This window comes from Symphalangus syndactylus, chromosome 18 (assembly GCF_028878055.3).
Source record: "Symphalangus syndactylus isolate Jambi chromosome 18, NHGRI_mSymSyn1-v2.1_pri, whole genome shotgun sequence".
NCBI classification, from domain to species: Eukaryota; Metazoa; Chordata; class Mammalia; order Primates; family Hylobatidae; genus Symphalangus; species Symphalangus syndactylus.
The window spans coordinates 70,188,003-70,200,941 of NC_072440.2; the positions used below are offsets into that span (position 1 = coordinate 70,188,003).

At 45.4% G+C, this 12,939-nt stretch overlaps 1 protein-coding gene and 1 long non-coding RNA gene across 4 annotated transcripts in view; one reads left to right on the forward strand and one right to left on the reverse strand.

Moving 5' to 3' along the window:
- The window catches only part of SLC5A4 (solute carrier family 5 member 4), a 163,153-nt gene that overhangs the window by 116,849 nt on the left and 33,365 nt on the right, over window positions 1-12,939 (forward strand). For 2 of the 3 annotated variants that reach the window (XM_063623640.1, XM_063623641.1), the window contains exon 2: window positions 11,204-11,275. In XM_063623640.1, the coding sequence (XP_063479710.1) occupies window positions 11,207-11,275 (69 nt within the window). In that variant the 5' untranslated portion in view covers window positions 11,204-11,206. Of the gene's footprint in view, window positions 1-8,636; window positions 10,221-11,203; window positions 11,276-12,939 lie in introns of those variants that run through there. The other variant, XM_055254452.2, reaches the window with a different exon arrangement.
- LOC129468645 (uncharacterized) overlaps window positions 1-12,939 on the reverse strand; it is a 62,048-nt gene that overhangs the window by 3,076 nt on the left and 46,033 nt on the right. The gene's annotated exons all lie outside the window — the stretch shown is intronic.

Below are 12,939 nucleotides of genomic sequence, written 5' to 3' on the forward strand. Positions count from 1 at the left end.
TTCAACAGACTATAAACGTGTGGGGTTCACACATTTACCAGCCGACAACAGATTCAAAATACATACATTCTTAGTCTTAACAAGGGCTACAAAAAAGTGTGGAACAGCTATCAGTAATATATTTTGTGTTAATATGAATTCTAGGATTGGATAAAACATGCAGGGTATGATTTATTACAACTTTAGATGTCTTCTTTTTAAATGTTATTTCTCTTTTAGGACTTCGGTCTGATTAAATGTTATTTCCTTTTTAGGACTTCGGTCTGATTAATAGATGTCTTCTTTTTTCTGGTTTCTTGTTTTGCTTTGTTTTGTTTTGAGACTGGGTCTCTGTCGCCCACTGCTGCTAGAGTGCAGTGGCATAATCATGGCTTACTGTAATGTTAACTACACGGGCTCAGGTGATCCACCTCAGCCTCCCAAGAGGCTGGGACACGCCACCATGCCCAGCGAATTTTTTCTATTTTTTGTAGAGACGCAGGTCTCACCATGTTGCGCAGGCTGGTCTAGAACCCCTGGCTCAAGTGATCCTCCTGCCTTAGCCTCCCAAAGTGCTGAGATTACAGGTGTGAGCTGCCACACCTGGTTGAGATTTCTTAGTTCTATTATATTCTCTAATATAAAAAAAGAAAGGTCATTTTCCAATTTTAAGTGGTCTCAGGACAATTTCTCTTTTTTTAAAATTTTTTTATTATACTTTAAGTTCTGGGGTACATGTGCAGAACATGCAGGTTTGTTACATACATATACGCATGCCATGGTGGTTTGCTGCACCCATCAACCCATCATCTACATTAGGTATTTCTCCTAATGCTATCCCTCTCCCAGGCCCCAACCCCCTGACAGGCCCCGGTGTATGATGTTCTATGTTCATGTGTTCTCATTGTTCAACTCCCCTTATGAGCGAGAACATGCAGTGTTTGGTTTTCTGTTCTTCTGTTAGTTTGCTGAGAATGATGGTTCCCAGCTTAATCCATGTCCCTGAAATGGTCATGAACTCATCCTTTTTTATGGCTGCATAGTATTCCGTGGTGTATATGTGCCACGTTTTCTTTATCCAGTCTACCATTGATGGGCATTTGGGTTGGTTCCAAGTCTTTGCTATTGTGAATAGTACCGCAATAAAAAATACGTGTGCATGTGTCTTTATAGTAGAATGATTTATAATCCTTTGAGTATATACCCAGTAATGGGATTGCTGGGCCAAATGGTATTTCTAGTTCTAAATCCTTGAGGAATCGCCACACTGTCTTCCACAATGATTGAACTTATTTACACTCCCACCAACAGTGTAAAAGCATTCCTATTTCTCCACATCCTCCTCAGCATCTGTTGTTTCCTGACTTTTTAATGATCGCCATTCTAACTGGTGTGAGATGGTATCTCATTGTGGTTTTGGTTTGCATTTCTCTAATGACCAGTGATGATGAGCTTTTATTCTTATGTTTCTTGGCCGCATAACTGGGTAGACTGCATGTTTCTAAGGAATCGGTTCATTTTATCTGGGCTAACCAACTTGTTGGCATACAAATGTTTATAGTATTCTCTTAAAATCTTTTTAATTTTTATAAAATCAGTATTGAGGCAGGGCTCAGTGGCTCATGCCTGTAATCGCAGCACTTTGGGAGGCTGAATCACTTGAACCCAGTGTTTGAGACCAGCCTGCGCAACATGGTGAAACCCTGTCTCTAACAAAAAACACCAAACAGACAAAAACTAGCCAGGCTTGGTAGTGTACGCTTGTAGCTACTCAGCAGGCTGTGCAAGCACTCCAGCCTGGTCGACAGTGATACCTTGTCAAAAAAAAAAAAAAAAAAAAAAAAAAGTAGGGCCAGGCACAGTGGCTCATGCCTGTAATCCCAGCACTTTGGGAGGCCAAGGCGGGTGGATCACGAGGTCAGGAGATCGAGACCATCCTGGCTAACACAGTGAAACCCCATCTCTACTAAAAATACAAAAAATTAGCTGGGAGAGGTGGTGGGCACCTGTAGTCCCAGCTACTCACGAGGCTGAGGCAGAAGAATGGTGTGAACCTGGGAGTCAGAGCTTGCAGTGAGCCGAGATCACACCACTGCATTCCAGCCTGGGCAACAGGGCGAGACTCCATCTCAAAAAAAAAAAAATGTAGTGATGTATGCAGTTTTATTTCTGACTGCAGGAATTTGAACTTTCTTTTCTTTTTTGCACGTGGACGTTCTGTACATGTATCCCAGAACTTAGAGTCTAAACAAAAAAAAGGAAACATGCAGTCCACCAACTTGTGAGTCATGAGGAAGGAAACAACAGACCTGGAACTGGTAAGAAGACTGAGTCAATAATCAAAAACTCGTCGATAAAGAAGAGCCTTTCAGCGGGCACACAGGCCCCCTAGACCTGTCCTGCCTGGCCCCTGAGGCTGCATTTACCCACCTGCCCCCAGAAGGTGGGCCATCAGGGTAACTAGAAGTTGCTAGCCATCAGTTTGCACAGTGAGGCCCCTCCGAGCCCCTCCCATCAGACCTGCTGTGAGCAGCAACCTGTGGCTGTGGCTGTGGCTGTGACTGGCAGAGGTGTCTGGGGTGGGGCCAAAGTAGTCCCTTGGAGCCCTCACACACTATTGGTGGGAATGTAAAGTAGTACAACCACTATGGAGAACAGTGTGAAGACTCCTCAAAAAACTACAATTGGGGCCACCATGTGATCCTGCAATCCCACTGTTGGGCATATACCCAAAAGAAAGAAAATCACGGCCGGGCACGGTGGCTCACGCTTGTAATCCCAGCACTTTGGGAGGCCGAGGCGGGCGGATCACGAGGTCAGGAGATCGAGACCACAGTGAAACCCCATCTCTACTAAAAATACAAAAAATTAGCCAGGCGTGGTGGCGGGCGCCTGTAGTCCCAGCTACTCGGAGAGGCTGAGGCAGGAGAATGGCGTGAACCTGGGAGGCGGAGCTTGCAGTGAGCCGAGATTGCGCCACTGCACTCCAGCCTGGGTGACAGAGCGAGACTCTGTCTCAAAAAAAAAAAAAAGAAAAGAAAAAATCACTACATTGAAGAGATATTTGCACTCCCGTATTTATTGCAGCACTCTTCACAATAGCCAAGATGTGGAAGCAACCTAAGTGTCCATCAACAAATGAATGGATAAAGAAAATGTGATGTATATGTACAATGGAATACTATTCAGGCATAAAAAAGGAGATCATGTCATTTGCAAGAGCATGGATGGAACTGAAGATTATTATGTCAAGCGAAATAAGCCAGTCACAGAAAGACAAACATCTCATGTTCTCACTTATTTGTGGGATCTAAAAATCAAAACAGTTGAACTCATGGACATAGAAAATAGAAGGATGGTTATGAGAGGCTGGGGAGGGTATTGTGGAGCTGGGAGGGAGGTGAGGATGGTTAATGGGTACAAAAAAATAGAACGAATAAAACATACTATTTGATAGCACAACAGGGTGACTATAGTCAATATTAATCATACATTAAAAAACAAACCAACACAAAGTTGCCCCTGGGCTTCACTGCTTTGGGGAAGAGTTGCACAAATTAGACTAGTGGCCCAGCTCCCCGGGTGACCATCCTGTGCTGGCCAGGGTGTGCCAACCTTATCTGGCTGGAAGTTTGGGGTGGCAGAACTCTGACCCTGACCCTGGTAAGGGGCTTCCCCAACCAGTGCCATTTAGGGGGATGCCCTGGGTGTGAGCCTGAAAGCTCCAGCTCTCTGCCTTGCCATGTGAATGTGTTCTTTGGGCCACAAGCCCCCACCTCGCTCCTGCCTTACTCCTGGGAACAACGAAAGTGGACAATTGCTCTGGGGGCTGCAGAGAGAAAGCTAAGTGGACTGAGTAGGGGCCTGTGAAGGGGGCAGGAGGATGGACTTTCAAAGGGTAAGGAGTGGGCAGCTTAAGGTTGCAATGGCAGAGGGGTCTCTGACCCAGGACCTGAACTGCAGCCAGCTCTTGGGGTGTGGACCACCCAGCTCGGCAGCTGACCCCTCTACTGACCAAATGGGAGAGGAGTGAGCGTTCTCCCTTGTGCATATTGATGCATTGTTTAGCCTTCGCTAAGGGTGGGGTGAAGAGACGTGTGGGTCTCCTGGGTCAGGGGAGGCTGCCTTTTCTAGTGCTCGTGACTTTTTTTTTTTTTTTTTTGAGATAGAGTCTCACCCTGTCGCCCAGGCTGGAGTGCAATGGTACGATCTCAGCTCACTGCAACCTCTGCCTCCTGGGTTCAAACGATTCTCCTGCCTCAGCATCCTGACTAGCTGGGATTACAGGAGCCGCCATCACGGCCAGCTCATTTTTGTATTTTTAGCAGAGACGGGGTTTCACCATGTTGGCCAGGCTGGTCTCGAACTCCTGACTTCAGATTATCCACCCACCTCGGCCTCCCAAAGTGTTGAGATTACAGGCATGAGCCACTGTGCCCGGCCTCATGACTTCTTATTCCTGATCCCATACCTGGATTTGTCTCCATCCGTTTTCAGATTTTTAAGTTTATCTTTTGGGTTCTTCATCTAACTCCTCTCGTAGACCTCATTGCTCAGAGTGCACTATTAGGGCAAGGTTCTGCCACTGCCACCCTCCATGAATGGATTTCTCCCTCCTGCCCTGGGGATATGGAGAGTGGCTTGTTTCTTTCCCTGTCTATCCTAGAAAGATGATTTATGGGTTTTTGTTTTTGGTTTTTTTTTTTTTTTTTTTGGCACCAAAATGGCAACTGGGTTGGAGTTGGGGGAATACAGCTGGCCTTGGGTGGAAGCGCTCCTCCACCGTTTCTCCCTGGTTTCAACAGTGTTAGCATTTGTCCATGAAAATACAATCTTTTCTCTAAAGTAATAAGAGGTGACAGCTGGGAGGAGTGACTGCTGCTCTGCCCCCAGCTCCCCCTTTCCCCTAGCCAGGTGTGGGGGAGATTCCTGTTGTGACTGAATGTAAGCACCCCCACCTCTGCTGCAGCCAACATAGAGGAAGTGTAGGGGGACCCCTCTCCCACCCTCATCCCCTTCTGAGAGTGGTCAATGTTTACAAGCCCCTGAGTCCCCTAGCCCAGGGACCCTGTTGCTTTCTTTCACCAGCCTCAATCTTCCTGGGCCTTCGCTGCTCCCCTACCCTTCCTGGGGTGGGGTCAGGCATCGCCCTGTGTTCCCCTGTCTGCCTTGTACCCACAATCATCCCACCGCTCCACCCTGTGTGACTTCCCTTTCTTTTACCTACTCCTGTGAATACTCCCTTCTTCCAATAAAACTTGGTGTGTATTCTCAAAAAAATTGAAAAGCCCTTCACCAAATGACTCACTGGTGAATCCTACCCAACAATTAAGGAAGAATTAACACCAATCCACCTTAATCTGTTCCAAAAAAAACTGAAGAGGAGGGAACACTTCTTAACTCATTACATGAGGCTTTCATGACCCTGATACCAAAAAGAGACAAAGACACTACAAGAACAGAAAAATACAGAGCAGTATCCTTTATCAATACTAATGCAAAAATAATCTACAAAATAGGTAACCTAATATAGCAGCATATTAAATTATACACCAAGAACGTGGGGAATTTTTTCTCAGAATTCAGGGATAGTTCAATATATGAAAATCAGTCAATGTAGTATGCCACGTTAATAGGACAAAGGAAAAAAAACACCTGGTGCAGAAAAAGCATTGATAAAATTCAGCCCTTTTTGGATAGAAAACAATCAACATGGGAATATAAGAAAACTCCTTCAATATAATAAAGCCACATATGAAAACCCTATAGCTAATAGGTTAATTTCATCATTAATAGCTAATAATGCTGAAAGACTAAAAGCTTTTCCCCTGAGATTATGATCTAGACCATGTGGTCTACTTTCATGACTTTAATAAAAAATGATGTGATTAGAACACTTAACATGAAATTTACCTCCTTAACAAATTTTTCAGTGTACAAAACAGTACTTAATTGTAGGTACAGTGTTGTACAGCAGATCTCTGCCACTCATTCATCTTGCTTAACTGGAACTTTCTGCCTGTTAATTAGCAACTGTCCATTTACCTCCCCTCACGCTCCCTGGCAACTACCACTCCACTCACAAATTCTATGTATTTGACCATTTGGGGTACCTCATATAAGTGGAATTATGCAATATTTGACCTCCTGTGACAGGTTATTTCACTTAGCATAATGTCCTCAAGGTTCATGCACATTGTTGCATATTGTAGAATATTTTGCCTTTCAAAGGCTGAATAATATTCCATTGATGCATATACCACATAGTCTTTATCCATGCATCCACTGATGGACATTAGGTTGTTCCTGCATCTTTTGTGAATAGTACTTATGAACATGGGTGTGCAGATGTATCTTTTTGCAATGCCAATTTCAATTTTTTTTGGATACATGCCCAGAAATGGAATTGCTAGATCACTTGGTAGTTCTATTTTTAAATTTTTGAGGAAGCTTCATACTGTTCTCCATAGGAGCTGCACCATTTTGCATCCTCACCAACAGTGTACAAGGGTTCCAATTTCTCCACATCCTGATATTTGTCTATTTTTTCTTTTTCATTTTTTTAATAATAGCTATCCTGACAAGTGTGAGGTGATATTTCATACTGGCTTTGATTTGCATTTTCCTGATGATTAGTGATGTTGAACAATTTTTCATATACCTCTTGGCTATTGGTATGTGTTTTTTTGAGAAATGTCTAAGTCTTTAGCCCATTTTAATTGGCTTACTAGTTTTTTTGTTTTTGCCATTGAGTTGTGCGGGGTTATTTTATATTTTGGAATCAACCATACTTCCTTTCTTCAACATAGCATTGGAAGTCCCAGCCAGAATAAGTGGGTAAGAAATAGAAATAATTAAAAGGCATTCTAATTGGAAAAGAAGATCATCTCTATTCACAGATGACATGAGATCAGGAGTTCAGGACCAGCCTGGCCAACATGACACAACCCTGTCTCCACTAAAAATACAAAAATTAGCTGGAAATGGTGGTGCATGCCTGTAATCCCAGCAACGCGGGAGGCTGAGGCAGGAGAAGAGTCACTTGAACCTGTGAGGTGGGGGTTGCAGTGAGCGGAGATTGTACCACCGCCCTCCAGCCTGGGCAACAGAGCAAGACTCTGCCTCACAAATAAAATAAAGAATACATAAAGAAAACCTAAGCTGGGCGAGGTGGCTCACACCTGTAATCCCAGCACTTTGGGAGGCTGAGGCAGGAGAATCACCTGAGGTCAGGAGTTCGAGACCAGCCTGGTCAATATGGTGAAACCCTGTGTCTACTAAAAATACAAAAAATAGCTGGGCATGGTGGTGTGTTTCTGTAATCCCAGCTACTCAGGAGGCTGAGGCAGGAGAATCGCTTGAACCCAGGAAATGGAGGTTGCAGTGAGCCAAGATTGTGCCATTGCACTCCAGCCTGGGCAACAAGAGTGAAACTCTGTCTCAAAAAAAAAAAAAAAAAAGAAAAGAAAACCTTGCTGGGTGCAGTGGCTCATGCCTGTAATCGCAGCACTTTGAGAGGCTGAGAAAAGAGAATTACTTAAGCCCAGGTGTTCAAGACCAGCCTGCACAACATGGTAAGACCCCCGCCTCTAAAAAAATGAAGTTAGCCAGGCATGGATGGCATGTGCCTGTGGTCCCAGCTATGGTGGTGGCTGAGATGGGAGGATCACTTGAGCCCAGGAGGTTGAGGCTGCAGTGAGCCGTGCTTACCTCACTGCACTCCAGCCTGGGTGACAGAATGAGACCCTGTCTCTGAGAAATAAAAAGGAAATTGTACAATTCAACAACAACAAAAATACAACGTAAGGCTATTCTGGGTACACTGCCTATGAGGTAGTCCTGCTCCACAAGGAGCAGTATAAGAAAGAATACAACATAATTTTTTTTTTTTTTTTTTTTTTTTTTGAGACGGAGTCTTGCTCTGTCACCCAGGCTGGAGTGCAGTGGCGCAATCTCGGCTCACTGCAAGCTCCGCCTCCCGGGTTCACGCCATTCTCCTGCCTCAGCCTCTCCGAGTAGCTGGGACTACAGGCGCCCGCCACCACGCCCGGCTAATTTTTTTGTGTGTTTTTTAGTAGAGGCGGGGTTTCACCGTGGTCTCGATCTCCTGACCTCGTGATCCGCCCGCCTCGGCCTCCCAAAGTGCTGGGATTACAAGCGTGAGCCACCGCGCCCGGCCACAACATAATTTTTAAATGGACAAAGAGGTTGAATATGTATCTCTCCAAGAAGATGCACAAATGGCTATAAGCACACGAAAAAATCAACATTACTAGTGATTGTGTTAGAAGTGTAAATCAAAACTATATTGTGATACCCACTTGATACCTACTAGCATGTCTATAATTAAAACATAAATGACAAGTATTGAAGAGGATATGGAGAAATTAACTCTCCTATGCACTGTGGAAAGAATGTAAAATGGTGCAGCTGATGTGAACAACAGTTTGGCAGCTCTACAAAAAGTTAAACACAGAATTATCACATGCAATTCCACTTCTACATATATACTCAAAAGAACTGAAAGTAGGGATTCAAACAGATCCTTGCACACCAATGTTCATAGCAGCATTATTTATAATAGCCAAGTATAGAAAAGAACCTAAATGCCCATCAACAGTTGAATGGATAAACAAAATGTGGTATATATGTGTATTGGAATATTATTCAGTCTTAAAAAGGAAGGAAATTCTGATACATGCTACAAGATGGATGAACCTTGAAAATGTTAAACTAAGTGAAATAATCCAAAGAGGAAAATATTGTATGATTTCATTTGTATGAGGTACCTAGAATAGGCAAATTTATATAGTAAGAAAGAATAACAGAGGTTACCAGGGCCTGTAGAGAGGGAGGGATGGGGAGTTGGGGAGTTAGTTTTTAGTGGGTACATACTTCTGTTTGGAGATGATGAAAAAGTTCTGGAAATGGATAGTGGTAATGGCTGCACAACACTGTAAATGTACTTAATGCCAATGAACTGTATACTTAAAAGGGATTAAAATGGTAAATTTTATGCTATGTATACTTTGCCACAACAAAAAATTAAGTATAAAAGAAGAATTTCTGGGCTTTCCGTTTTTTCGTGTGTGTTTTTGGTTTTGTTTTGTTTTGGTTTGTTTTTTTGAGACAGGATCTTGCTCAGTTGCCCAGGCTAGAGTGCAGTGGCGTGATCATGGCTCACTATAGCTTTGACCTCCCAATCACAGGTGATCCTCCCTCTTCAGCCTCCCAAGTAGCTGGGACCACACACGTGCATCACCACACTCAGCTAATTTTTGTAGAGACAAAGACTCCCTATGTTGCCCAAGCTGGTCTCAAACTCCTGGCCTCAAGTGATGCTCTCTCCTTGGCCTCTCAAAGTGCTGGGATTACAGATGTCAGCCACCGCGTAGGCTTTACTTCTAACTTCTTCTCAGCTGTGGTCCAGGAGTCTTGTTTCCTGAGTCCTCATGATTCCCATCACATGCTTCCAGGTTGATTCACTCCTTGTACAACCCTCTGACCCAGCGTTCTCCACAGCTCTGCCCTCAACTCTCCATATACGGTGCTTGAAGAGCCACTTCCTTTCCTATACAGGCCACCAATGTCTTTTTGTGGCACATGAAACCCACTTCAGAGAAATGTGGGACTTTGGAATCCATGAAAGGCGTAATTCACTTCACTGTCAAGGGATATAGCTCATTGGTCAGAAACTGTATCTGTTCTCTGAAGGACCATTGCATTCGGTCCCTCTTGGCTGGTTTCTGGTACCTACTCCCCTCTGTCCTTCTCCCCACCTTGTCTGTCTTCATTTCTCTCAAATCCCCCCTCCACCTCGTCAAATCTCTTTAAAGACCCTGTCTTTGCACTCAGAGAATGCCCCATGCCCCACCTCAAATTCTCCCCTCATTTCTGGCCCTGCATCTCTCATTCTTACACTCTATCTAGGCTAGCACTCACTGGTGGAGGGCTGGGGTGCCACAGCTTTGGAGAAGAGGTTTAAAGGTCTCCACACCCAGGAGCTGGCTCTGATATCTCGCCCCACCTGCCTGAGGCTGATCATTAACCCAGAACTTATATAAAGATGGCTCATGCGTGGAATGGGTATAGCACTGCCTGCAGCTATGGCCAGTACGGTTAGCCCCAGCACCACAGCTGAGACCCCAGAGCCACCTCCATTGTCTGACCGCATCCGAAATGCTGCTGACATCTCAGTCATTGTCATCTATTTTCTGGTGGTGATGGCTGTTGGGCTGTGGGTAGGTGGAATCCCAGTGGCTTTTAGGGTGGGCACAAGGTTTAGGAGGAGGTATCTTAATGGGGGAAGGGGTGTGGTTGTGACAAAGCTTTTCACAAATGTCATTGTGTTATCAGAATCATTTTCTTGTGTGTTGCATAAATAACGCTTCCAATGAGCTAATGTATTCTCCTAATAACCCCATCGTGTGCACAGAGCCAGCACCGGGACCTTCAGATTTACTATGCATTGCCAACACCTGGCATAATGGACAAAGAGGGTATTTTTATTATCGCGTTTCTTTCACTTTCTTTTGTTGTTTGCTCACTTTCTGATTTAGTGGGTTGGACTCTTCATTTATGTTGACTTTTTTCTTTTAATAAGTTTGAGACTACAATTTTTTTTTTTTTTTTTTGAGACGGAGTCTTGCTCTATCGTCCAGGCTGGAATGCAGTGGCATGATCTCGGCTCACTGCAAGCTCCGCCTCCCGGGTTCACGCCATTCTCCTGCCTCAGCCTCCCGAGTAGCTGGGACTACAGGTGCCCGCCACCACGCCTGGCTAATTTTTTGTATTTTTAGTAGAGACGGGGTTTCACTGTGTTGGCCAGGATGGTCTCAATCTCTTGACCTTGTGATCCACTCGCCTCAGCCTCCCAAAGTGCTGGAATTATAGGCGTGAGCCACCGTGCCTGGCCGAGGCTGCAAATTTTATTGCAAGCATGGCTCAGTGATACCTCACATGGTTTTCATAAGTGAGAATACTCAGAGCAGTTAAGACAGAAGTTAAGGATTATCATTTTTTTAAGTTCTTCCAGCCCTGGGTTTTTACAAAGCAATTGTTTTTGAAGTCCTTTAAAATCTGATGCTACAGAACGCTTTCCAGCGAAATGTTTCTCTCTGTAGGAGTGCTGAAGTCACCCCTCTCAGCATCCTGGCCAGAGCCTCTGGGGTGTCTGGGTGCACTTGCTGGGGCTTGACCCTCACCTGTCTTCCCTTCCGCTCAGGCGATGCTGAGAACCAACCGAGGTACTATAGGAGGCTTCTTCCTCGCTGGTCGTGATGTGGGCTGGTGGCTGGTAAGTGGACCAAAGTTTTCTGGAGACAAATTTCCTGAGTGTGTGCTTAAAAGTGAATGTAGGCCAGGTGCAGTGGCTCACGCCTGTAATCCCAACACTTTGGGAGGCCAAGGCTGGCAGATCATCTGAGGTCAGGAGTTCGAGATCAGCCTGACTAACATGGCGAAACCATCTCTACTAAAAATACAACAGTTAGCCGGACGTGGTGGTGCATACCTGTAATCCCAGCTACTCAGGAGGCTGAGGCAGGAGAGTCACTTGAACCTGGGAGGCAGAGGTTGCAGTGAGCCTAGATCACGCCACTGCACTCCAGCCTGGGCAACAAGAGTGAAACTCGGCCGGGCACGGTGGCTCACGCTTGTAATCCCAGCACTTTGGGAGGCCGAGGCGGGCGGATCATGAGGTCAGGAGATCGAGACCACAGTGAAACCCCGTCTCTACTAAAAATACAAAAAATTAGCCGGGCGTGGTCGCGGGCGCCTGTAGTCCCAGCTACTTGGAGAGACTGAGGCAGGAGAATGGCGTGAACCTGGGAGGCGGAGCTTGCAGTGAGCCGAGACTGCGCCACTGCACTCCAGCCTGGGTGACAGAGCGAGACTCCGTCTCAAAAAACAAAACAAAACAAAACAAAACAAAACAAAACAAAAAGAGTGAAACTCCATCTCAAAAAAAGAAAAAAAAGTGAATGTAAAAACATTGGGAATGTTGATCATTTCTGATGTACATTGGTTGCCTACTTGCTGGGGCTCCTTTCCTAAATCCCTGACTTCATGGCTCCTCTCTGTAATTCTAGGACATTACAATATGTCACCTATTATGACAGCCGGTTCAGTCTGGCACTGAAGGACCCCAGTTCAGCCCTACCTCATATTCTTTTCTTCTGCTCCTTATCAAGAGTCTTCTTCTGGCTTCTTACAAGCTCTGCACATTCCTGCCTTGTTGCCAGTCCTGAGCTGATGCTGGCCCTCCTGTTAGGATTGGCCTCCCCTTGTCTGCTGTCCTCCTTCAATGCCTCACCTTAGCCCTTCCTCATCTGAGGAGCCTCCCGGCTCTCTCCATGGGTCCCTATGTCCCATGCAGTTATTGGCTGTGTTCTCTGTGATGGTGCTAATGCTGATGCCTCTTGATTCTTGCCAAGTGGGTGTTCTTGTGGGGTTTTGATGTGTGGCCCCCTCAGCCAGGGTCCCACTGCAGCAGAGGCTGCATCTTCCCCTCTGCACCTGGAGAGTGTCAGCCCGGCATCACGTTATACAGTGGGTGCTTAGCAAATGCTTCCTTCACAGATCTGACTCATTTTCTAAATGGCATGAGGGGAAGTGGAGATGGGCAACTGTCCTGGCTGGGGTGACTGAAGCAGAACAACTGGAAGTTTGAAATGAATTTTATTTGGGGCATCCAATCAGACATTGCATTTTTAGGACTGTTTAGTGAAACATGCAAGGAGGCTCAAGCGATCTTGAAGCCAAAAATCAGCTCAATCCCATCCTCTGCCCCCATGTAGCTGAGTAGAAAAAGTGATTTTAGAGGCCTTAAAAAGTGGGAAGAGCCACACCCCAATTCTCTTCTGCTCTTTCACGTCCACTCAAGAGACCTCTCTTGATCTTTGGGTCTTTAGAACAGCAGACACTGTAATGGCGAGGGGATGAATGAAAAGAGGGTCCCGT